The 27274-nt window shown below is 43.2% G+C and overlaps 2 protein-coding genes across 4 annotated transcripts in view; one reads left to right on the top strand and one right to left on the bottom strand.

The window, feature by feature from the left end:
• LOC137383279 (uncharacterized) overlaps positions 1–4952 on the bottom strand; it is a 32431-nt gene extending 27479 nt beyond the window's left edge. Inside the window, exon 1 of the mRNA XM_068055840.1 lies at positions 4857–4952. The gene's annotated coding sequence lies outside the window, so the exon portion shown is untranslated. The remainder of the gene's footprint in view (positions 1–4856) is intronic.
• LOC137383282 (uncharacterized protein C7orf50 homolog) overlaps positions 1–27274 on the top strand; it is a 393434-nt gene that overhangs the window by 190319 nt on the left and 175841 nt on the right. Inside the window, exon 2 of one of the 3 annotated variants that reach the window (XM_068055853.1) lies at positions 2507–2552. The exons of the other annotated variants lie outside the window; for them this stretch is intronic. Within the exon in view, the coding sequence (XP_067911954.1) occupies positions 2507–2552 (46 nt within the window). The remainder of the gene's footprint in view (positions 1–2506; positions 2553–27274) is intronic. 3 annotated transcript variants of the gene reach the window in all.

A 27274-nucleotide genomic window follows, 5' to 3' on the forward strand; every position in this document is an offset into this window, starting at 1 on the left:
GGCCAAGATGCCGGGAACAGCTCTTTGCTGCTCTTCCAAATAGTATCGGAGGATCTTTTACATCCTCCTGAGAGGACAGACTGGGTCTTGGCTTAACATTTCAGCTGAAAGGCAGCACCTCAGACAGTGCAGCTATCCCTCAGTACTGCACTGGAATGTCAGCCTAGATTCTGTACAAGTTTTGAGGGTGGTACTTGAACCCACAACCTCTGATTCAGAGGTGAGGGTGCTACCCACTGATCCACTACAAGAAGGTTGTTTATTTGGAGTTCATATGCAATTGAAAAGGCTCAGTGATTAATTGCCTATAGATTCTAAATTGTTATATTATAAGATATGTTAAATATTGAATTAGTTTCTTCTCATTGGGCCTGCTGGTGTAGGGGATTGATGCCATTGGATAGTAGAGCATGTGTGGTGGTGGTGGGGGCGGGGTGGGGAGAAACATCGGAGCTTCCCCCTCTCTTACCCCACCCACCCCCTCCCCCTTCAGTGATGAGGTCGGTCGAGCACAGAGAACTTCTCTGAGTGAATATGGAGAAAGAAAACACAATTTATCCAACATGGATCTTTATTATACATTTCTTTGTGGCTGTTGAGGGCTCAGGAGCAGGTTAAAGCCTATTCTCTCAGATAATATTGCTGTTTAGTACCATTGGGGAAGGGGATAATGGACATTGGATCAAAGATGATACGCAGTAAGGATTGTCACTGGCTGATGATGTCAGCAGCTGAGGGTGAGCTGGTGTTGAGTTAATAGTTGTATGGATTTTACTACAAAAAGCAGGGGAACAGCAAAGCACTACAGAGGGAGGGAAAATCGAGACATTTGGTATTGTGCCGGTGACAACAACTTGCATTTATATAGCGCTTTTAAAGTAGTAAAACATCCCAAGGCACTTCACAGGAGTGTTATTGAAAAAAAATTGACACTGAGTCACATTATGAATAATTAGGACAGATGACTAAAAGCTTGGTCAAAGAAGTAGGTTTTAATGAGAGACTTTAAGGAGAGAGAAATAAAAAGACAGAGAAGTGTGTGACGGAAACCCCACATGCCAAATGGAAATATTAATTTTGTCGTGTAGAACTTTGCCTGAGACTTTTATTGCACATTGTTACAAATAACTTCTAAAACAGAACCGCTAGCAGCTAAGATGGCCACGCACAATTTGCATATAAAAAAAACCAAAGGAGTAAGCTGGAGACAGATGTGATTACCCAGAACAATGGGATGCTCCCTGATTCATTTATCTGGGATGACTTTATCAATGGGGGTGATCAAAAGCCATTGACACTCATTGACTTTGAAAGAGCCAACCCCCCCGCCCCCCCCCCCCCCACCAAGTATGTTTGAACAGCTTGAGAGGAGAACCTTGAATTTCAAAAACCTTTCCGGAAGCTTCTGATTTAAACACAAAGAGGTGGTCACATCACATGACTACTTGGGCTCTCTGGAGATTTGGGAGTGATGACTCAGGAGACAGACAATAACTGAGATCCAGCAGGAGAACATCTCTTTCCTCTCTGCCTCTCTCTCTCCAGTAGAGATCCAGAGAAGTCTCAAGCTATAGCTGGTGGAAGCCAAGTTTATAGATCCTTACAGTCAGCAACCAGGGGCCAAGGATACAGCCCCTGTTCTGCCTTCCAGAATCTGAGAAGCAAACCCGACCCGTGCACGTGGCCCAGCCAGGACCTCAGGAATACAAACTTCAACTAAGGACCCTGGGACTCAGCTTCAGTATTTAAATTCCATATCTTATAATGGACTCTACTCCAACCTTTCAATTCTGTTTTTCCTCTGTAATCTATTTTTGTATGTGTGTGGCTGTTGTGTGAATGTAGGCATGGATGCATGGTGTATTTTAGCAATTTGTAACCAGTTTTAGAGTAGTAAGGTTAATACATTTACATCTTCCTTGTTTAAACTCAAGAAAACCTGCCTGGTTCATTTGAAAATGTATCAGAGGAACAGGAGCATGTGCTCCCTGAGGTGGTAAGTTAAATCACTGTGTTAAAAGGATAAACCCTGTTGCGGTCAAACCAGAGAAGGGGCGCCTGAGACATAACAAGTGTAAGGAGGGAATTCCAGAGCTTCAGCAGTGGAACTTCAAAAATACAACCTTTTTCTTTGAGTTTAGAAGAAATGCACCATAAACAAACCATAAAGATCAGCAATCTATCAAAGAATTGTGGAAATGGAGGAAAAATAAGTTATTTAAAATGAATAGATTAAAAAGTGGCTGCAATGAGGGCCACCACTCATATTTCCAATATCCCCTCTCAGTGAACCAACTGTGACACAGTAGGTTGAAGGGGAGATGAAAAAGACATAAGACAAATAACAAATTTTCTAGAATTCATTGTTGCGTAAGTGTTGAAGTCTTTTTTAAACTTTCCAATTTTACTGAACTTCCTAAGTTTTGGGACTTGGGAACAAGCAACAATGCGGTTGTGATTGTAACCCTAAGCTGATGGGCTCCATTGTTTCTCTGTTTTGTTACAGGTATGTACAAGTGATATTTGTATTTGCATTCTCCGAAGAAGGCACTGTAAGTATTCCACAGTGTGTGTGAGTCACTTCTAGACAGAACTTATGAAAATAAAAGTGCTTGTTTTCTTTTGTTCCTGTTTAGCCTTATTATAGTGATACCAAATGATTCGAGGTAACATAATGTTCTTTTCCTTTCGGATATAATATACTTCTAGTATTCATGGATTTTAATTTGAGGTTCAGGTTGACCCATTGGCCTTGATGTGTGGATTGGCCTAACAAAACATTTGTCTCTGGCTTTTTGGTTTGTGTCTTTTTCTTTTTTTGGAAGGGAACAAAGCTCAGGGACTCAATACCCAGTACCTAATACAAAATCCATCTCAGTCATAAAAGTTTCAATTGACCTCTAGCATCTACAGCCTCTTGGGGATCAGACTTCCACATTTCCATTCTGCTTTTGTATGAGGAAAAGTGATTCTTAATTTCACTCCCCAATGGCCTAGCTTTGAGATTTTGTACCCACTATATGAAGTGGGGCTTGTCCTGTGTTGTATTTCCAGAATACATCGCAGTCTGACGCAGGAACGTTGCCATTACGGATTATTCCATCAACCCTGAGCAGTAAAATGGTTTTCTTGTGCTCTAAGATAAGCCAATTTTCAGGAGCTAGAAATTCAAATGGGGGCCATTATCTATTAATAGTGACATAACAGCAACATGTATGACCTCAGATCGATATTCCTAAAGTCTATGCTGTGTGGGCTACATACCATCAATAGAAAAGATTGATCCTAAAATAGAAACAAGATTGCTTCTATGCTAAAATAGCTTACGGGATCCTTGGGGACTCGATACCTTAACTGTTAGGACTATATTGATTCCAATAACTTAAGTAGGTGACCAATGTGTTTTTGTTTTAAATTCATCGATACAATTCAATTTATAGTAAAAATTCATCAATACAATGTAAAGAGGGGCATAGAGTACAGAAGTAAGGAAATTATGCTAACCTTCATAAATCACTGGTTAGACCTCGGCTAAAGTATTGTGACCAATTCTGGGCACTGCACTTTAGAAAGGACATCAAGGCCCTGGAGAAGGAGCAGATGAGATTTACCAGAATAAGGCCAGGGACTAGGGATTGTTCTCCTTAGAGAAAAGAAGGTTAAGGGGAGATTTAATAGAAGTGCTCAAAATTATGAGGGGTTTTGATAGAGTAATTAGGGAGACACTGTTCGTATTGGCAGGGGAGCCGATAACAAGAAGGTACAGACTGAAGATAATGATCGAGAATGCTAGGAGGAGAGATGAGAATTTTGTTTTAACTCAGTGAATGGTTCAGTCTAGAAAGCATTGCCTGAAAGGTTGATGGAAGCAGATTCGATAATAACTTTTGAAAGGGAATTGGATATATACTTAAAAAGCAGAAGTTTGCAGGCTATGGGGAAAGAGCTGGAGAGTGGGATGGAATGGATAGCTCTCTCAAAGAGCTGGAACAGGCATGATGGGCTAAATGGCCTCCTTCTGCTATATGATTCTATGGGTCATTTTGAAAAAGGCATTATGCCTGACTTCAACTTAGATTGGGCATCACTTGTACGTACAATAACCTTGTACTACTGGAGATCTAACTTTAAAATAAAAAAGATCAATGGAAGTGTGAACGTTTGCCAAAGATTTCAAAAGCATTGTACTAAAAACAAGTCAAATTTCTTTCTTAAATTATGTTTGCACATAGAGCAAGCAGAGCTTGGTAAAGTAATTTTTCCATATTAGCTCTAGAAGCACTTGAGTATTTACAGCAGTAGGCAGAAGATGACGGTTCCCTGTAGGTAATGTTGCTTTAATCTGCTAACCACCATCACCACCCCCCCCCCCCCCCCCGCAAACAACTGCACCTCAGAGTCAATAAATGTTGATGCACAGAAATCACCTCATAACCACTGAGTGCGTAAAACACGAGCAGTTGGCACTTCAGCATTCACAGTATTGATGCACAACAGGAAGAATGACTAACTAGTTTAGTAAATCTAACATTAACAAACAAGTACTGTTGTGTCTTGTTTCTGTATTGAGAAACAGCATATTGATTAAAATTTGGTTCTGTTTCCAGAAGAAAATTACAGCTTTGCTAAGTATTTGTAGCCATCCTGTCATGATCCTGGGCCTAATGTACTGTAATGCACTCAGCAGATATATTCTGATTTGTGAGAGCATCAGTCCCACACCCTTCAGTGGCTGTACTTTTAGTATTAAGCAAACTAAAATAGAACACATGATTGCACAGATTGTAAACAGTCTTTTGCAGTATATAAATTTAGTAAAGTATTTTACAAAATTTACATAATTTGCTTTTACTCACGTCTTGATTCTGCCTCTGGTTTCTTACTGCTACCAGTGAGGAAGTGCCTGAGACTTCCTCTTTGAGGGCGTTGCTTACTCAGTGTAACGGCCAGGCTAACTGATCTCTCAACCACTTCAACGAAGGGAGGCCTGTTTATTCAGAAACAAATTTAATCAGTTTTGGTCTCCAAAGTGAAAACTACTTTTGAATTAACTTGATTGCACAGTTTTCATAAGAGCACATCAGCCTGGCTCAGTTTGCTTGCTCCCATGTTCTGCAAGTGCACACACAGGTTCTGTTTGGAGTGAGGTTTTGGATGCACAGATTTTTTTTTGGACAAGGGCTTTGCGCATCTTTTGCAATCTTCTTTCTTTTGATTGCTTGGAGCCTCTTTTTACTTTTAGCAAGCCATTTCCCCTGGAAATATTAAAAGCTGTAGCATTTGCATATCTGCTGCTCAGTGACAAAAGTGCAGAATTACCTCATGCCAAGCACATTTCTGAGCCTAGTTGTGTCATTCAAGGGAGATGCCAAGTGTTCTGGGTTGCTTTTCAAGAGGGAATGAAGGAAAGATTGGTGACATTGCACACATTCTAGTGGTCACTAACAGGCAAGATTGGGTGTAATTTGCCTTTTTCCTATTATAGCCCAAAAAATGTTGCAGGATCTGATGGAGTGAAAAGTACACTTTTTTAAAAATCTGTTCTAGCTGTACATAATTATGCTTTCACCATTCCTAAATACTTGTTTTTAATAAACATAGAGGAAGGATGGGTTGTTTTGGCGACTATAATGATGTTATAATTTATCCAAAAATAGTATGTAGTCTACGCTGCAATTTTCTTTTGCACCATGAAAGTGATGCCAATGTTTGTTCTTAATACTGAGCTTTTCTTCAAAAAATCAGTTGCAACATCAAATATGCATTTTGTCTCCAATAATCCTTTCAGTTTTTGAAGAGTTAAAGGAAGAGGGAGTTTCCTTAATAGGAGTGATTCCAAGACCCAATCTGTATCCTGATTGCAGATTTGGTGCAGGGAAAAGAAAAATTCTGAGAGACTAAAAATTTGGGGAGGAATTTGGCACTTAACGTACAAGACAAAGTTTGAAACTGTGCAGATAATAATAACTTGCATTTATATACTGCTTTTAACATTATAAAATATCCCAAGCCTCTTCTGAAGAGCGCAATTGATCAAAAAGTGACCCCTGAGCCAAAGAAGGAGATATTTGGTTACCTTACAAAACAAGTGGTAGGTTTTAAGCAGTATCTTAACAGAAGCAAGAGAGAGCGAGAAGTTTGGGAGAGAATTCCGGAGCTTAGGGCTTTGATACCTGATTGCATGGCTGCAAATGGTGGAGTGAAGGAAGTGGGTGATGCACAAGAGGTAAAGGGCCATTAGTTTATGATAGGTGGTAGTAGAGCCTGGGACTTAATAGATGACTGCAATGGCTTTCAGTTTCATCGATAACTGGCTAATTTTGTGCCATCCCACTAGACTGTACATCGCATGGACGGTGCCCATATGGCTTCGAGAAAGAGCCTAAGAATTGTCATGTCAAATGGGAGTGTCGATTCATGGGAGGGCAGCTCAAAAAGCTGTTACAACCATGATGGAGGGAGGACCTTCCATCACTTCTGTCTCAGTTGAAATTGGGATGTTTGCACTAGATGTGAACATAGGATTAGGAGTTAGCCATTTAGATCCTCTAACTTGTTCTATCATTTAATGAGCTATGGCTGATCTTTGACCTAATTCCATATATCTGCCTTTGCCACATATCCCTTAACACATCTGGCTAACAAAAATCTATCAATCTCAGTTTTAAAATCAACAATTGATCTAGCATCAATTGCCATTCCAAACTTCTACCATCCTTTGCGTGCAAAAATGTTTCCTCATTTCATTGTTAAAAGATCTGGCTCTAACTTTTAGACCACACCCCAGACCTAGACTCGCCAACCATTGGAAATATTTTCTCTATCTGTCCCCATAATACCATAAAATCAGAGAATGGTTGCAGCACAGAAGGAGGCCATTCGGCCTGTCGTGTCTGTGCTGGTTCTCTGTAAGAGCAACTCACCTAGTCCCACACACACAGCTTTCCCTGTAGCCCTGCAAGTCTTTTCTCTTCAGATAATTATCCAAATCCCTTTTGAAAGCCACAATTCAATCTGTCTCCATCACTTTCGGGCAGTGCATTCCAGATTCTGACCACTTGATGCGTAAAAAGGTTATTCGTCATGTTGCCTCTGGTTCTTTTGCCAATCACCTTTTTATTCTTTCACCGGATGTGGGTGTCGCTGGCTAGGCCAGCATTTATTACCCATCCCTATTTGCCCTTGAGAAGGTGGTGATGAGCCGCTTTCTTGAACCGCTGCAGTCCATGTGGGGTAGGTACACCCACAGTGCTGTTTGGAAGGGAGTTCCAGGATTCTGATCCAGCAACTGTGAAGGAACAGCGATATCGTTCCAAGTCAGGATGGTGTGTGGCTTGGAGGGAAACTTGCAAGTGATGGTGTTTCCATGGATCCACTGCCTTTGTTCTTCAAGCTGGTAGAAGTCATGGGTTTGGAAGGTGCCTTGATGAGTTGCTGCTGTGCATCTTGTAGATGGTACACACTGCTAGCACTGTGTGTCAGTACCAGAGGGAGTGAATGTTGAAGGTGGTGAATGGAGTGCCAGTCAAGCAGGCAGCTTTGTCCTGGATGGTACAAGGACGAGGGGACGCAGACTTAAAGTTTTGGGCGAGAGATAGAGGGGGGATGTGAGAAAGAACATTTTTACGTGGTGAGCGGCAATGACCTGGAACTCGCTGCCTATGAGGGTAGTGGAAGTGGAAACAATGAATGATTTCAAAAGGAAATTGGATGGGCACTTGAGGGAAATAAACTTGCAGGGCTACAGGGATAGAGCGGGGGAATAGGATTGCTGTACAAAGAACAGGCATGGACTCAATGGGACAAATGGCCTCCTTCTGTGCCGTAATGAATCTGGGTGGAATTATATGTTGATGGCGGGGGTCTGGACGTCAGGAGAAACCGGCGCCAAGAACCCCGTGTCGCCTCTTTTCTGGAATGCCTGCCGAATTTAGTGCCATTCAGGTAGAAGTGGACAGTGGCAGGCCTTCCAGAGGATTTAGGCCAGAAGTCCCACCCCGGAGAGCTGCGAGCCAATTAGAGGCTAGCAGCTGCAGCACCACTGTGGAGGTGGTGGCTGCTGCTGGAGGTGACCATCCTGGAGGCCGATGAGCGTCGCTGGAGCCAGGCCTTAGGCAGGTCAGGGCAGAGGGGGTGTGCAGGGTGGTGGAGGGGTGGGGGGTGTCGGCATTCATCACTGTCCTCAAACCCACCCTGGGATACAACTACCATCCTCAGGAGTTCTGGTGCAAGTACCTCTCAAAAGCCTCCTTAGTCCTCACAGGATGTGACTATAATTGCTTACAGAGATGGGGAGTCCAAGATTCATTGATGACTTAGTTCAAGTTTCAATAAGTACCTTGCTTGGTAAATTAGCTAATAAAAGCAAACCAATACTAATGTCAAGGAATCTGACCCACGCCCCCACTTCCCAATGCTGTGTTCCTTGTTCAGGCATTAAGTGCCTTTGAAAGAGGGACTCACCAAAACACAAAGCTGGGAAGCAGCCTGCACAGCTTTTCCTACCGTATTGTCCATGCAGCAACAAGACTGCCTGCTGCACTGGCAATTGTGGCTGCGGTGGGAAGAGGCTCTTAATTGGGTGTTAATTGCACAGTTAAGGGCCCCAATTGGCAGCGGGGTGGGAAGGCCATTCACAGGCTTCCTGTCCTAGACTAAATTTCAGCAGAGATGGGATGTTGGTGGCAACCTCCCCCCAACACCCCCCACCCCCCCGCCAACCCCCGTCACCATCCCACCCGATTTTATGCTCTCCCCGCCTCCAAACCCGTCATGTGTGAGCTCATAAAATTCTACCATATAATTCTATAGCCTTAGATACCCACAATCATGGGGTCCATAAACTGACTCTTATGGACGTACAAAAGTCCTGAAACTGTTTAGTTTCTGCTTCAAGTGTCAGTTGCTTTTAGGGTTTTGTCCCGGCACCAACATTCACCCTTCAAAACCTCATGAACCAATATGTACACATTTTGTAATGACTGTCACTTTTTAGGCTAACAATAAACCAGTGGAATTGCTCTTTTTTATGGCGCCACCCTTGATTATCGCAAATTACACTCTGTGACTAGCAGACATACCAACATTCCTTCATGAGATTGCTATCTTTTGCTTTCCTGTTTCAGCATAGAATGTGATAGGTATTTTTGTCCATCTCTAGTCTCAGCCTCTCATTTGCTACTATCCCCATTAGAACTCAGAACTTCAGGTAGTGTAGGATAGGACTCGAACCTAGTCTTTGTACACTTACAAGCTTTTATTTACAGAGACACACACGTCACATATAGTGTACCTCCAATCCAAATAACACAGTTTCAGCCTGGTCTGTAAGCGCAAGTAAATGCCCATCACCTGAATACAACTGAAGACCCAATTAATCTGCAGTTAGCACCCCTCCCCTCTTCTTCCACACCAGAGAAATCAATAGAATGCTACAGAGCAGAGCTATTCCAATACTGATAGTGAATGTGCAAACTTTTTTTTACACAGTTCCTGAAGAATTCAGTCTGTGCCTATTGGGCTTACTCACTTGAGAAACAGCCCTCATGACAACTCATAAGCCATTAGTACTCCTAGTTAGAACATGCATTTATATAGCACCCTCCATGTGGAAAGCATCTCAAGGCACTTTCTAACGAAGGAAAAAAGAACTAGGAATAGGTAACGTAATAATGAACCACAACAAGAGAATTTTAGAGGGGAAGTCTTAAAAAGTTGGTTGCAAACATGGGTTTTGAAGAAGTTTTTAATGGAAGAGAGAGAAGGAGGAGTTTCAGAGAGTACGGATTGAGGCAAGTCCACAGGATGATTAAAAATGGGCTAGTGGGAAACATAAGTCAGAAGCTATCATGGATTCTCCTCCAACTGGGCCACAAAAGTTTAGTGCAACAAATCAACATTCTGAGGACCCCGCCTCCCTGTTTAAGTGGGATCCATGCAATCCCTCTGACCTGGCTGACCCTCTGGGACACCACCAAAGCATGTAGTTTCCAGCCTGGCTTAACTGTAGCGGGTGCTTTACTGTGGCATTGCATTCTGTTGAAAGTACTGGGTAACAAAACTGCAGCAACTCCACAAAATGTGTCGGTGTTTTTCAAAACAAAACTTTAGGGTCTATACTTTTAATAGAGGGCTTTCTGTGCCACTGTGGATGCTACATACACACAAGGAAATAACTCAACTATTTGCTGTAAAGAAAGAAAAAGAGGGATAAGAAAGGAAAATGAATATATTATCATTTGGTTATCCTTTGGATATGGCATTCCCCTACTGTGCCCTCTAGGATAGTTGAATGTTACTATAATAGATCTGTTGCAGTGTCCTATCCTATATTGTGTCCTACTCTTGCATCCCTTCAATCCTTGCTTACCTAAATTAGCTACCTGTGCACACATCCCCCACGTTTAAAATGCTCGTCATTAAATCCCTCCTTACCCTTGCTCTGCTTACTTCCATCGCTATATTTCCAATGAACTCTCCGCTCAATGGACCCTTGCCTCTTGCGTATCCCACCCCCCCTCCCCTCCTTTTACCCACCATTGGAGGAACAGCTTTCAGCTGGCTTACTCAGTGGAATGACTTCTCTTAAGATCTCTTTTGTCTTCACCTCTTTCTCGTCCCTTAAGAACATCCTCAAACCTTCTCTCTTTGACTAAGCTTTTTGCTACCCACTTCTAATTTCTCCATTTCTGGCTGGGTGTCTGTTTTACATATGCCTTGAGTGAAATGCCATGGGTGTTTTATTTTTACATTGAAGGTACTATATAAATAAAAACTGTTCCTGTAGAATAATTTAGTTCAGTGGGAAAGAAATTGACTTACTTTAGCAAAAAAAGGATTGCTTTCATTCACTGCAATTAGCTTGCTCATTTTACCTTCTAGCTTTTATAAAACATCACTTCCACTGACATCTTCTTAAAGAAGGCAATTTGTTTCTTAAATGTTACCAATTACATAAAGTCGAACACTGGCCGTTTGGAGAGCTGCTGAATGAGCACCAGATTAAGGAGGCTGGGTTTTCACTGTATGTTTATGTTCATCTGCAAAATAGAAAGAAATCACAGACATTTATATAAAATCTTTCCCATCTCAGGACATTCCAGTGCACTTCACAGTCTATGCCGTACATTTGAAGTGCAGTCAAAGCTGCACTGTAGGAAATGTAAGCCAATTTGTGCACAGCAAGCTCCCACAATTGCCAATGTGATAATGACCAGATCATTGGTTTATAGTGATGTTGGTTCTGGGATAAACATTGGCCAGAACATCAGAGAGAACTACCTTGTTCTTAGAATGGTGCCGTGAGACCTTTTACATGCATCTGAGAGGGCAGTTGGGGCCTTGGTTTAACGTCTCCAAAAGATGGCACCTCTGACAGTGCAGTGCTCTCTCAGTACTGCACTGAAGTGAGATCCTGGGTTATGTATTCACATCTCTGGAGTGGGACTTTGTACCTACAACCTTCTGACTCTGAGGCAAGAATGCTCTGAGCCATGGCTGTTACCACACTTCCTGCCATACCCGAGAAGACGATTTCCTGACAAGATATAGCAGTGCAAAAGTTTAAATTGCTGGCTATTTTTGGGGTAGTGTATTAGAGAGGCTTCTGAGACTTTCCTGTGCCTGCACACAGTTTGAACCTGTGGTTTCTCTCCTCCTGAACAAGACTGCTATTGCAACAACACATCATCAGTAGGGTTAAACTCACAATGGTCCAATCCCAGTTCAGGTTCCCCATTGGTTAGTGAACGATCGAATACTTGAACTCTGTTTCACAGTGATGGGAGGCATTGACATCGAAGGATCAAAAGGCAACATTGCTATGAACCTTGGCTGCCACAAGCCAGTTATCCCTGTGTAACTTTTCTGACAGTAGACCGTCGATATTTGGAATATGACTGATGAAGACGTCATACTAATAGACTGTAGAAGGAGGTTCAATAGCAGGTAACAGTGGAGCACACAGCTTACAGTATCAGGAGTAAGACTTCATACCTTCCTCCCAACCTCGCAATATATCCACATCTCCTTTCTAGGGCTGGGGTGAGATTATTAGGCCATAGATCTCTCTGGAGGCACAGTCAATACTTTACTTCTCCTTGGAAACTTATCTAGTGTCTAAGGAGACCAGCCACAGCAACACCTCCCTCCCCACTGTGTCTGACCAGCTCCCCTTCAAGGGGATATACTGGAGTGAGAACATTAATCTAGAGATTTGAACTCGCTTTTGCAGTCATGAATGGAGTAATATGTCAAAACCCCCTCATGTTTTAAATTAATCAGTAGAGCTTTGCCAAACTATGTATGCAGTCTCAAGTATCAGCTATTAGTCAGCTGAATTGAAGGTATCATACTTACTGCAAAACTTGCTTTAATTGCAGCATGTTGAACTTCAGAGACCGATTCTGTTTACGATCCTTTATGACTTGTTGAGGAAATTGTTGCAGTGGCATTTGAGAAAGTGCTACTCAAATGAAAGTATGACAACAAATCATGAACCATTAACATCACTGCAGATATGTTGGAAGGCTTATTAAAGCTTTACAAGGTTGGTTGGAGGTACTTAAATTTGTGGTTATTCTTCTGAGCTCGCCTTTAAGGTACAAGGCACCAGCCAAACTATCACAGAGCCCAGGAGGGAGATCCTCAGTATGAGGCATAGTAACAAATGTGAAAGATTTCATAATAGATCATGAACTTATCCAAATCACGTTGACCTGATTTAAAATGGAGGCCTGGGTTCCTGGGATGGTTTAGTCAATAAATCTACCGCCTAGTTTGGGAGCAGTTATACAGCCCAAGGTGGCTTCAGTATTGATCCTTAAAGCTCCCCTGGGCTAAGGAGAGGAAAATTCAGCCAGGGTTCCTGTGCCTAATTGCTACCTCAGTGACTCCTGCTAAAGGGTATGAAGATCGTTCGAGGGTATGGTTGGATTAAACTATTGCACCTCTGATCAAGCAGCCTACCAACGCCGGGTACCTGGAGAACAGCTTGCACTCGTTAGGATGCAAGAGCATAGCTCTTATCAAAGTCTTCAAATCCCTCTTTGGCCTCACTCTTCTCTATCTCTAACTTCCTCCAGCCCTACAACCCTCTGCGATCTCTGTCCTCCTCCAACTCTGACCTCTAGTACATCTATCACTTAGTTTGTCCCACCATTAGCGGCTGTGCTTTCAGCTGCCAAGGCCCTAAGTTGTGGAATTCTCTCCCAGAACTACTTTGGCTTTTTACTTCTTTTTCTCTCATTTTGTTTAAAACCTACCTTTTGGACTAAGAGTTTGGTCACGATTTTTGACTCGATGTCAAAAATTTGTCTCATTATGCTCCTGTAAATCTCCTTTTGATGGTTTATTACATTAAAGGCGCTGTCTCCTTAAATCCCTCTCCCTTGTCTCTTCCATCCTCACCTTCAAGTGCAAGCATGGACTTTTTTGTCGCTAAGATTAATGTCATCCAATCAACTGCCTCTGTCGTGTTCCTCCCTTCCCCTAACCCACTAGGCCAAACTTCTTCTGAAGTTCCCTGCTGCTCGGACACTGAACTCTCATCTTCCTCTCGTTTCTCTCCTATTTCCCATATGCCTTCTCCAAGCTCATCTTGTCCATGAGACCCACCTTCTGCTCCCTTGATCTTATTCCTGCTTAACTGCTGACCATCCAACTACCCCTCCTGGTCCCCATGTTAGCTGATAATAGTGTAGCGATGCCCACATCCCCCAAAAAACAATGAATAAAAAAAAAACACTTCAGGTACTCTCCCTCTCTCCTTCGAATCTGCCGTCATCTCCCCTCTCTGCAGAAAACCAACCCGCGATACCACCGTCCTTGCAAACTACTGCCCCATCTCCAATCTCCCTTGCCTCTCCAAAGTCCTTGAATATGTTGTCACCTCCCAAATCTTTGCGCATCTTTCGTGGAACTCCATGTTTGAATTCCTCCAATCTGGTTTCCGCTCCTGCCACAATACTGAAACAGCTCTTATCAAAGTCACAAATGACATCCTATGTGACTGACAAAGGTAAACTATCCCTCCTCATCCTTCTCGACTTGTCTGCAGCCTTTGATACAGTTAACAACACAATCTTCCTCCAACACCTCTCCACCATCATCCAGCTGGGTGGGACTGCACTTGCCTGGTTCTATTCTTACCTATCTAATCATAGCTAGAGTATCACCTGCAATGGTTTATTTTCCTGTTCCTGCACTGTTACCTCAGGTGTTCCCCTAGCATCTATCCTTGGCACCCCCCTCCTATTTCTCACTACATGCTGCCCCTTGGCGACATCATCCAAAAACGCGTTAGTTTTCACATGTATGCTGACGACACCCAGCTTTACTTCTCTGAATTCCTCCACTGTTGCTGAATTATCAGACTGCTTATCTAACATCTGGGTAAGCAGAAATCTCCTCCAGTTAAATATTGGGAAGCCATTGTCTTCGATCTCAGCTACAAATTCTGTTTCCTTGCTACCGACTCCATCCCTCGCTCTAGCAACTGTGAGGCTAAAACAAACTGTTCACAACCTTGATGTCATGTTTGACCCCAAGATGAGCTTCCGACCACATATTCGTACCATCTCTGTAACATTGCCTGACTCCACCCCGCCTCAGCTCATCCACTGCTGAAACCCTCATCCATGCCTTTGTTACCTCTAGACTTGACTACTCCAACGCACTCCTGGCTGGTCTCCCACATTCAATCCTCTGTAAACTTGAGGTTATCCAAACCTCTGCTTCCTGTCTCCTAATTGCACCAAGTCCCATTCACCCATCACATCTGTGGTTGCTGACCCACATTGGCTCCCAGTTAAACACGATTTTAAATTCTCATCCTTGTTTTCAAATCCCTCCATGGCCTCCACCCCTCTGAGATATCTACACTCCTCCAATTCTGCTTTCCTGTGCAACCCTGGTTTTAATCACTCTACCATTGGAGTCATGCCTTCAGTTGCCTAGGCTCTAAGCTCTGGAATTTCCTCCCTAAACCTCTCCGCCTCTCTACCTTTCTTTTCACTTTACAGACTGTCCTTAAAAATGACCTAATTGACCAACATTTTGGCCATCTGCCCTAATATAGCCTTAGGTGGTTCAGTGTCAAATTTTGTTTATAGCTCTGCTGTGAAGCGCATTGGGACATTAAGTTATGTTAAAGGCACTATAAAAATCCAAGTAGTTGTTGTTGAGAAGAAAAGATTGGAAGGGAATAAAACTCAAAAAGAATTAAAATGGTTGTGTGAGTAGGAGTGCAGTCTCTGTTCAGCTGGCCCATTTTATAGACAGGCTCCCAAGTCACTCCATGTAGGTGGATAGGTAATTGGGGTTCAGCACATATAGAATCATAAAATAGAGCCATAGGGCTGGATGTTGTGCTCTTCTGGAAGGCAGATTTCAGGGTTGGGTGGAGATACGGGGCAGGACCAGACACCTTGATTCTTGGTTCCAATTTTCCCGGGGGTGGGATAGGCTGACAACAACCTTCCCGCCCAGAGGCCAATTGAGACCTTTATGTGGCCTTTTAACGGCCAATTAAGGGCCTCTTCCTTCCGCCACTGGGATCTTACCAGCGGGGGGGGGGGGGGGGGGGGTCACTCCGCTGCGTGGGGAGGACACCTTGGAAAACGAGGCGCCCTCCCTGCAGGCTTGGGGGGAGCATCCCAGTGCTCCCAGTGGTGCTGCCAATACTGCTGAACAGCCGGCCCTGCAGTTGGGCGACAGCTCTTGGAGGCGGGATCCCCGTCCCTATAAAGACTTTAAGGGGATGGGGATTCCACCTCCTGAAACTTTAACTCCAAAAGACCGGAGGATCGCTCTGAGGGTCATAAAAATGCAGAGGCAGGGTGCTTCCCGCCTTTTTAGCCCGTGCTGGGAGCCCCACTTCCTGCATAAAATCCAGCCCATTGTATGGTTACACCGAAGAAGACCATTCTCCAAATCAACACAACTAATCCCACTCCCCCATCCTTTTGCCGTAGCCCTGCATTTTTTTTCTCTTCAGCAGCTTATCCAATTCCCTTTTGAAAACCATGATTGTATCTACCTCCACCACACTCTTAGGCAGTGCATTCTAGATCCTAACCACTCGCTGTGTAAAAACATGTTTCCTCATGTCGCAGTTTGTTCTTTTGTCAGTTAATACCAGTGTCTTTGATCATTCCACCAGGTTTTTGATCATTCAACCAAAGCTATCTACTCTGTTCTGACCCCTTATGCTTTTGAACAACTCTATCAAATCCCCTTTCAACCTTCTGTTCTCTAAGGAGAACATCCTCAGCTTCACCAAACTATCCAAGTAACTGAAGTTTCCTCATCCCTGGAACCATTCTTGTGAATCTTTTTTGCATCATCTCTGATACCTTCACAGCTTCCCTAAAGAGTGGTGCCCAGAATTGGACACAATGTCCCAGTTGAAGCCAAACCAGCATTTTATAAAAATTCATTACAACTGCCTTGCTTTTATACTCCATGTTGACTGACATGTGTTAGATATCTTTTTCATACCAGTTGCACTCGCATGTAGTGCAGCGTACGTTGACAGTGCTGTTTTGCAATTATCTTCTATCCTATTGGTACCATAAAGGCCTATTTAAAGTGATACTGTCTTGATCACAGGGAAGAGAGAGCAGCCAAGTATAATTTTCATTGCAATATTGAACAGCATAGTGACTTTTTTTAATGCGTTAACACCCAAATGAAGCAGCAGTCTTGAGAAAGCAATCTGCCAGACCCTTCAACAAAGATTGTCTCCCTCCAATGGGCATATAGTTGTGTGTGAGGCAGTTAAACAGACATGCACAGCAATGCATCTATTGTGTGTGTGGGAATTCTCTAATTAGGATGACTGCTATGCTTTCTTCTTCACAAACTCTGCATTGCAAAAATTGTTCTTTCAAAAATGTGTCCAATATATTCTGACATGGATAGTGAAATTGTTTTTTTATTTAATATCTTTTACTTTTCATCCCTCTGCTCTCCTGAAGGCATTAACCCCCTTCAGGTTCCATGGATCCTGGATCCCTTCCAATATATTACCTCTGTGATGATTATTCATGTGTTACCCTTGACGTATTGGGAGACAGTCAAACTGTGGAAGACAGCACAGCCGAATCCAATCTTTGCCTCATTCCACCATTCATGCATACCTGCTTCCAGTGAAGTTTCTGTATAGCAACCAGGAATGGGAACACACACGCACAGTAGGTACATTGCTGTGCATGTCTGTTCAATATGGAAAGTTATCTCAGCAGACAACTGTACGTCCCATTTGGAAGGACACTGTCCTTTTGAAGGGCCTAACATAAGAACATAAGAAATAGGAGCAGGAGTAGGCCATTCAGCCCCTCAAGCCTGCCCCGCCATTCAATAAGATCATGGCTGATCTGTCCCAGTCCTCAACCTCTCTTTCGAGCCTGCTCCGCCTAACCCTTGGCTCCCCGAGATTTCAAAAATCTATCTACCTCCTCCTTAAATACATTTAGTGACCTAGCTTCCACAACTCTCTGAGGCAGAGAATTCCAGAGATTCATCACCCTCTGAGAGAAGAAATTCCTTCACATCTCAGTTTTAAATGTGTGCCCCCTTATTCTGTAATTATGTCCCCTAGTTCGAGATTCCCCCACTAGTGGAAACATATTCTCAACATCTACCCTGTCGAGCCCCCTTAAAATCTTATATGTTTCTACAAGATCACCTCTCATTCTTCTAAACTCCCATGAATAAAAGCTAACCTGTTTAGCCGTTCTTGATAAGACAGCCTCTTCATCCCAGGAATCAGCCTAGTGAACCTTTTCTGAACTGCCTCCAATGCTAGTATATCCTTCTTTAAATACGGGGACCAGAACTATATGCAGTACTACAGGTGTGGCCTCACCAACAGTTGTAACAGTACTTCCCTATTTTTAAACTCTTATCCCCTAGCAATAAAGACCAAAATTCAATTTTCCATCTACTGGTTCACCTTTATCCACTCTGCTTGTTATATCCTCAAAGAAAATATCAAACTATTTTTCTGTTTTTGCCAAAGACTTCATTCAACATTTCTTGAGTGAAATGTTTATTTCTGTCACCCAGGGGAGCTAAAGCCATTGACAAAGATCAGCTAAGTCAGAACAGGCAAAACTTCTAACTTTGGGCCGTATAGCTCAGAAATGGACACTTATTTCTAAGGCATTCAAACTGGTTGTGTTTACTTTTAAATGCAAGCCATGTCTCAGTTGGTAGCACTCTTGTCTCTGAGTCAGAAAGGTTGTGGGTTCAAGTCCCACTCCAGGGATTTGACCAGAAAATCTCGACTGATGCTCTGGTGCATTCGGTGTTGGAGGTGCTGTCTTTCAGTTGAGACATTAAACCGAGGCCCTGTCTTCCCTCGCAGGTGGATGCAAAAGATCCCAGGGCAGTATTTGAATAACAGGGAATCTCTTTGTTGTACTGGTCAATATTTATTCCTCAAATTCACTAAAAACAGATTATCTGGTCATATATCACATTATTATTTATGGGAGCTTGCAGTGTGTAAATCGGATGCCACCTTTCTGACATGACAACAGTAACTACACTTTTAAAAGTACTTCGCTGTAGTATGCTGTGAAGTGCTTTTTGACATCTTGAGGTTGTGAAAAGTATGCAAACATACGAATTAGGAGCAGGAATAGACCACTTGGCCCCTCGAGCCTGCTCTACCATTCAATAAGATCATTGCTGATCTGATTGTAACTTCGACTCCACATTCTTGCCTACCCCTGATAATCTTTCACCCCCTTGGTTATCAAGAATCTATCTACCTCTGCCTGAAAAATATTTAAAGACTCTGCTTCCACTGCCTTTTGAGGAAGAGTGTTCCAAAGACTCACGACCCTTTGAGAGAAAAAAATTCTCCTCATCTCTGTCTTAAATGGGCGACTGCTTATTTTTAAATAGTGATCCCTAGTTCTAGATTCTCCCACAAGAGGAACCATCCTTTCCACATCCATCCTGTCAAGACCCTTCAGGATCTTACATGTTTCAATCAAGTTGCCTCTTACTCTTCTAAACTCCAGTGGGTACTAGCTTAGCCTGTCCAACCTTTCCTCATAAGACAACCCGCCCATTCCAGGTATTAGTCTAGTACACATTCTCTGAACTGCTTCCAACATATTTACATCCTTCCTTAAATAAGGAGACCAGTACTGTACACAATACTCCAAATGTGGTCTCACCAATGCCCTGTATAACTGAAGCATAACCTCACTGCTTTTGTATTAAACTCCCCTCGCAATAAACTATACCATTCTATTAGTTTTCCTAAATACTTGCTGAACCTGCATACTAACCTTTAGTGATTCGTGCATTAGGACACCCAGATCCCTCTGCATCTCAGAGCTCTGTAATCTCTCACCATTTAGATAATATGCTTTTTTATTCTTCCTGCCAACATGGACAATTTCACATTTTCCCACATTATACTCCATTTGCCAGATCTTTGTCCATTCACAACCTATCTGTGTCCCTTTGTAGCCTCCTATGTCCTCTTCACAACTTACTTTGCTACCTATCTTTGTGTCATCAACAAATTTAGCGATCATACTTTGGGTCCATTCATCCAAGTCATTTATATAAATTGTTAAAAGTTGAAGCCCTAGCACTGATCCCTGCGGCACACCACTTGTTGCATTTTGTCCACCAGAAAATGACCCATTTATGCCTACTCTCCGTTTCCTATTAGCTAGCTAATCTACTATCCATGCTAATATATTACCTCCATGTCATGAGCTTTTATTTTCCACAATAACCTTTGATGTGGCACCTTATCAAATGCCTTCTGGAAATCTAAGTACAGTACGCCCACCGGTTCCCCTTTATCCACAACATGTGTTACTTCTTCAAAGAACTGCAACAAATTGGTTAATGTTGATTTCCCTTTCACAAAACCATGTTGACTCTGCTTGATTACCTTGAATTTTTCTAAGTGCCCCGCTATAAAGTCTTTAATAATAGCTTCTAACATTTTCCCCAAAATAGATGTTAAGCTAACTGGCCTGTAGTTTCCTGCTTTCTGTCTCCCTTTTTGAATAAAGGCATTACAGAAAGGCAAGTTTTTCTTTAAAAAGGATTTAAATGAATTTTTACCAGCTTATTTTTCATAGACTTACCCTTGCAGATTCAGTGAGAGGCTGCAGTTTGAACATATTGCGGATGTCCTGGGGAGCAACACAGTAGAGGCAAAAGTATTCCTTTTTTTAAAAAAAAAGAAAAATATTAAACCTATGGAAATAAACACAGAGAACAGGAAGATGTTTGTGGTGTTGGAGGTCAGTCATCTCAGCTCCAGGACATTACTGCAGGAGTTCCTCAGGGTAGTGTCCTAGGCCCAAACATTTTCAACTGCTTCATCAATGATCTTCCTTCAATCATAAGGTCAGAAATGGGGATGTTCGCTGATGATTGCACAATGTTCAGCACCATTCACGACTCCGCAGATACTGAAGCAGTCCGTGTAGAAATGCAGCAAGACTTGGACAATATCCAGGCTTGGGCTGATAAGTGGCAAGTAACATTCGCACCACACAAATGCCAGGCAATGACCATCTCCAACAAGAGAGAATCTAACCATCTCCCCTTGACATTAAACGGCATTACGATTGCTGAATCCCCCACTATCAATTTCATGGGGTTTACCATTGACCAGAATCTGAACTGGACTAGCCATGTAAATTACCATGGCTACAAGAAAAGGTCAGAGGCTAGGAATCCTGCGGCGAGTAACTCACCTGACTCCCAGAGCCTGTCCCATTATCTACAAGGCACAAGTCAGGAGTGTGATGGAATACTCTCCACTTGCCTGGATGGGTACAGCTCCAACAACACTCAAGAAACTCGACACCATCCAGGACAAAGCAGCCCGCTTGATTGGCATCCCATCTACAAACATTCACTTCCTCCACCACCGACGCACAGTGGCAGCAGTGTGTACCATCTACAAGATGCACTGCAGCAGCGCACCAAGACTCCTTAGACAGCACCTTTCAACCCGTGACCTCTACCACCTCGAAGGACAAGGGCAGCAGATCCGTGAGAACTCCAGCACCTGCAAGTTGCCCTCCAAGCTACACACCATCCTGACTTGGAGCTATATCGCTGTTCCTTCAGTGTTGCTGGGTCAAAATCCTGGAACTCCCTTCCTAATAACACTGTGGGTGTACCATGGACTGCAGCGGTTCAAGAAGGCAGCTCACCACCACCTTCTCATAGGCAATTAGGGATGGGCAATAAATCCTGGCCTAGCCAGCAACGCCCACATCCCATTTAACGAATATTAAAAAATCGGCAGCACAAAACAATGGAGTTGTTGTAGCCTTCACAGCTTCAGAGAGGAACTGCTTGCAGCGGCTCAATGAAAATAAACGACCTCAAACCTCATGCACAAAGTAAAAATTGTGGGCTTCCCAAACACTTTTAAAAAGAAAGCTGAAGAGTTTATTTTTAATAAAAAGCAGGAATGACATCAGCAACAGTTTTAACTGCTGATCTGAGCATTCTCAAACATGAACTATTGAGTTTCACTATTTAATAGAAATTAGCAAACGTTTTTTTCTGCATGTACACCTAAGTTAGCACAAGTAAAGAGAATGCAATAGATGTATCTGTCTGTTGCAGCAGTGTAGGGTGGGACAGCTGTGGATTCAGCTAATGAGTTCATACTTGGAGGTCTCTGCATTTGGTGTGTGAGAGGAGTTTGTTTCTGATTCACAAATACCAATTCAGATTCTGCAGTGACAAGCAGTCTGATTTAACAATGAGTGCAATCTTCTTTTTGTATTCATACTAATGGAGCTTTTGAATGATCATCCTCCCTCTATTGTAACTATTCCGATGTTATGCTTAATCATAACCTCAAAAAATACCCGCTACTGCACCAGTATTGATTTTATCGACCTCACTGCCATTTTTATGGGCTGTGTAAGTGAGTTTGCCAATTTAATCTGTGTATACACTGCATTAGGAGCAGTTTTATATTGAGCTCATGACCACAAGGTGCAGGAATGAGAGGTTAATATACAGCACTCTTATACCCAGCAGCAAAAGGAAACCTTTATTCCACCAGATTCTGGCGTCTGATGGTAACTCATTGTTACACACAGTCTTTAATTCCTTTTTAGATTAAAGAAAAATCCCCTTTTCCAATGTTTAGTAAACATATTTTGTTTGATGTCATTGTGTTGTGTGTTTGTGATCCGTGCATGTTACAACTATGGTGCACTACTCTTCTGACTTTTCTGTCTTTCCAAAGAAGCAAGGATTGCCAAACACTTTCCTTATGAAGACGTGCCTTTAAGCGATGATTGTTACAACTGAGGTGGGAGCAATGCACTGTCAATTCAGTCCCATCACTCCACAGGTCACAGCATATTATTAAAGTTTTCCACCTCACTGGTAAACAGCCAAATTAAACAATTTATTAATCCCCAGAATAAAATACACCAAATCTTTAGACCACATTTAAATGGTTGGGGCGGGCCGCCCACCCGATAATATAGAGGGAGCGGGCTGCCTGTCCCTGGCAATGGCGTCAGCAGCCTTTGCGCTGGTGTGACACCATTTTTAAAGGGCTCTGAGACCTACATTTCAATTTAATTATTTAAAGATATATTGATGTAAGATTGATTTTTAAATCTGGCGTTCACCAGAACTGGCGGGCAGCCATAAAGGCGGGGCTAAAGTGTGGCGAGTTGAAGAGACTTAGCAGTTGGCAGGAAAAAAGACAGAAGCACAAGGGGAGAGCCAACTGTGTAACAGCCCCGACAAACAAATTTTTCTGCAGCACCTGTGGAAGAGCCTGTCACTCTAGAATTGCCCTTTATAGCCACTCCAGGCGCTGCTCCACACACCACTGACCACCTCCAGGCGCTTTAAATGCTCCATTTAAATGGTCGGGGCGGATCGCCCACCCGATAATATGGAGGGAGCGGGCTGCCTGTCCCTGGCAATGGCGTCAGCAGCCTTTGTGCAGGCATGATGCCATTTTTAAAGGGCTCTGAGACCTACATTTCAATTTAATTATTTAAAGATACATTGATGTAAGATTGATTTTTAAAAATTAACTGAATGTTTCTTGCCCCTCTCCCACCTCCCCCAATGACCATAGAATTAATTACCTGCCCTCTTTCCCCCCCCCCACCAAAACACTTACCTTGTGCACCTGACCTCTTCCCCCCAAAGTTCATAAACTTTACATTTTACCCCTTCCCACCATTCCCTACACCAATGAAATTGCTTTGATCCCACTCCCCCCACACTGAAAAACTTGCCTGCACCCCAGTCCCCACCAGAGTTCCGTCTCAGATCCCCAGACGGGGATCTGAAGATGCGGGAGTGCTGGCCACCGGCGCCAATATAGCAGCGGGACAGAAGGTGGAAGCGCAGGGCTGATTACTTCATTAATTTTAATGGATTTTTTATATGTTAATAGGTGTCCTGTCGCCGAGCGGCCGCAGGCATTTTCCGGCCCCCCCAGCCACAACCCCCGATGTCAGGGTGTCTGTAAAATTCGCCCCATTGTTTGTCTCCTCCTCTTCTGCAACCCTCATCCATCGCTTTGTTACCTCCAGACTTCACAATTCTGATATAAAAGTAAAATACTGCGGATGCTGGAAATCTGAAATAAAAACAAGAAATGCTGGAAATACTCAGCAGGTCAGGCAGCATCTTCACACCCTGCCTCCTGTAAGGACACCATTCCATTCTCCCAGTTTCTCCGTCTCCGACGCATCTGCTCTGATGATGCTACCTTCCATGACAGCGCTTCTGATATGTCTTCCTTTTTCCTCAACCGAGGATTCTCCTCCACTGTGGTTGATAGGGCACTCAACCGTGTCCAGCCCATTTCCCGCACCTCCACCTTCACCCCTTCCCCTCCCTCCCAGAACCACGACAGGGTTCCCTTGTCCTCACTTTCCACCCCATCAGCCTCCATATCCAAAGGATCATCCTCTGCCATTTCCGCCACCTCCAGCGTGATGCCACTACCAAACTCATCTTCCCCTCCCTTCCCCTGTCAGCATTCTGAAGGGATCGTTCCCTTCGTGACACCCTGGTTCACTCCTCCATTACCCCCACCACCTCGTCCCCTTCCCATGGCACTTACCCCTGCAATCGCAGGAGGTGTAATACCTGCCCATTTACCTCCTCTCTCCTCACTATCCCAGGCCCAAAACACTCCTTTCAGGTGAAGCAGTGATTTACTTGTACTTCGTTCAATGTAGTATACTGTATTTGCTGCTCACAATGTGGTCTCCTCTACATTGGAGAGACCAAATGCAGACTGGGTGACCGCTTTGCGGAACACCTCCGCTCAGTCCACAAGCAGGACCCCGAGCTTCCGGTTGCTTGCCATTTCAACATTGCCCCCTGCTCTCATGCTCAATTCTCTGTCCTGGGTTTGCTGCAGTGTTCCAGTGAACATCAACGCAAGCTCGAGGAACAGCATCTCATTTACCGATTAGGCACACTACAGCCTGCCGGACTGAACATTGAGTTCAATAATTTCAGAGCATGATGGGCCCCCCATTTTACTTTTATTTTTAGTTATTTTTTTCATTTTCCTTTTTTAAATTATTTTTTGTGTTTATTTTGTTTTATTTTATTTCATCTTAGTTTGTTCAGTTTGCTTACCCGCTGTTTTTTTTCATGTTTGTACTTGCGTTCAATTTTCAGTCCATTAAACCCCTATCTGTACTAATGCTTTGCCTTTCAACACACCATTAACATATTGTTTGCCTTTGCTCCACGACCTTCTGGTCAGCTATTCTGTGACTTTGTCCTATTTACACCTTTTCCTTTGTTATCTCTTGCCCCACCCCCACTTTATTTGCTTATAACCTTTTACATTTCTAATGTTTGCTGGTTCTGAAGAAGGGTCCCTGACCTGAAACGTTAACTCTGCTTCCTCTCCACAGATGCTGCCAGACCTGCTGAGTATTTCCAGCATTTCTTGTTTTTATTTCACAATTCTGATGTTTTCTTGGCTGACCTCCCGTGCTTCACACTGCATAAACTAGAACTTGTCCAAAACTCTACTGCCCACATCCTATCCTGTACTAAGCTTCGCTCACCCATTGCTGAGCATGTTGGCCTAAATTGGTCCCCATTCCATTAACGCTTCCATTTTAAAATTCTGATCCTCATGTTCAAATCCTTTCATGGTCCTGTGGTTCACTATCTCTGTTACTTCCTCCCTCCCAGTAACCCTACAAGAACTCTGCATTCTTCCAACTACTTTCCTCCCTTAGCCTCTGCACCAACAATTTCAGTGATTTCACCTCCTCTTGACTCATGATGCTCTTTTTTCTCTGAGTTCACTGCCCTCTTATTCCCCCTTAATCTCTTACTTCAAATAAACTCCCTAACTCATATTCACAGCTACCCCATTGACCTTGTGGCCTCGCTACCCCCATCATAACAACCACAGATAAGGCGACCTCAGATCACTTCCTTGTATCACTTTCCACTGACATTCCCCTTTCATGTTCCTCCTTCTGTGTCTGTACCTAGAATAAACTATCCCCCTGTTCACTTATAACTGTAAAGATAAACCCTGGCTTCTTTTCTCTACTGCAAAACCACTTTCTTGAACCCCTCTCCCTGTCTCCTCCAGCCTCACCTCCAACAATAAGCATGAGGAGCTCAAGGACTTCCTTGTCACTAAGAGTGAATCCATCTGATCAACTGCCATTGCTGCTTCCCTCTGTTCTATGAGCCAACTGGGCCAAACTTTCTTTAATTTTACTGCTATCCTAACCCTAAACTTGCATCATTCTCTAGTTTCTCTCCTATCTCACCTCATCCCCTCTCTGAGCTCATCTTGTCCATGAGTATTAGCTCCTGCTCCCTCGATATTCCCACTAACCTACTGACCACCCAACTTCCCTTTCTAGTTCCATGTTAACTGATATTGTTAATGGTTCTGTCTCTTCAGGTGCTATCCTTTTCTCCTTTTTAAATCTACCATCATCACCCCTCTCCTCAAAAAACCAACCGTTGACCCCATCGTCCTTGCAAACTTCTGTCCCATCTCCAACTCCCCTTTCCTCCCCTCACTCCTTGAACATGTTGTTGCCTCCCAAATCTGTGCCCATCGGTCTTGGAATTCCATGTTTGGAACACTCCAATCACGTTTCTACCCCTGCCACAATACCAAAACTGCTCTTATCAAAGTCACAAATATCCTATGTGACTGTTGACAATAGTAAACTATCCCTCTTCGCCCTTCTCGACCAATGTGCATTCTTTGACAGTTGACCACACCATTCTCTTCCAATGCCTCTGTGCCATCATCCAGCTGGTGGGACTGCATTCACCAGGGTTCCATTCTTACCTATCTAATCGTAGACAGAAAATCACCTGCGTGGTCTCTCTTCCCACTCCCACACCGTTACTTCTGATGTCTCCCAAGAAACTATCCTTGGTTCCCTCTTACTTCTCATCTACATGCTAGGTGCCAGGTGGCAGGCAAGTGACCTAGTCCCAGTGCTTCTTCCAAAGCCACTTCTTTGTTGGATCAGTAAGGTGAATGAAAATGGCCCAGACAGAATTGCCATCTTTTTTCTTTAAACTTCTGCTTTGCAGTTTCCCTGAAGGTGTGATTGAGTTGAGGAACTTGCTGTTTATGGAATTGCAGGTTCAAATTCATGTAATACTGGAGCACTGAATGGCAGAGTGCCAACATGCTAAGTCCCTGACCTGTTGTAATTTTTCATACAGAATGTTTACTTTCAGTTTGAAGTCCATTCTACTTCAGTTGTATAGTCAGAAAGAAATTTCATTTATTTAGCACCTTTCATGACCTCTGGCTGTCCCACAACAGTTTACAGCCAATTAAGTACTTTTTTGAAGTGCAGTCACTTTTGTAATGTAGGGAAACGTGACAGCCAATTTGCACACTGCAAACTCCCACAAACAGCAATCAGATAAACGTCCCAATAATTTAATGTTGGTTGAAGGATAAATGTTGTTCAGGACATCAGGAAGAACTCCCCCTGCCCTTCTTCAAAACAGTGCCATGGTATTTTCTTAAACTTGCTGCTTTCCATTCCATACTTTAATGGCTCGTTAATATATTAAAATGAGACCTATTGGGATATTTTTGTAAAGACCTCGCTGAACTCACTGTAGATCCTGGGAACCTGAGAGGCCATATTGGAAAATCACTGCAGTTATTGGGAGAGTTTATGGTAAGGACCCTTGCATTGACCCTTCACTGCCATTAGTTTTCCAAATACATTCGCAGGACAGATAATGAATTCTG

The sequence above is a fragment of the Heterodontus francisci genome, chromosome 24, assembly GCF_036365525.1.
Source record: "Heterodontus francisci isolate sHetFra1 chromosome 24, sHetFra1.hap1, whole genome shotgun sequence".
Taxonomy (NCBI): domain Eukaryota; kingdom Metazoa; phylum Chordata; class Chondrichthyes; order Heterodontiformes; family Heterodontidae; genus Heterodontus; species Heterodontus francisci.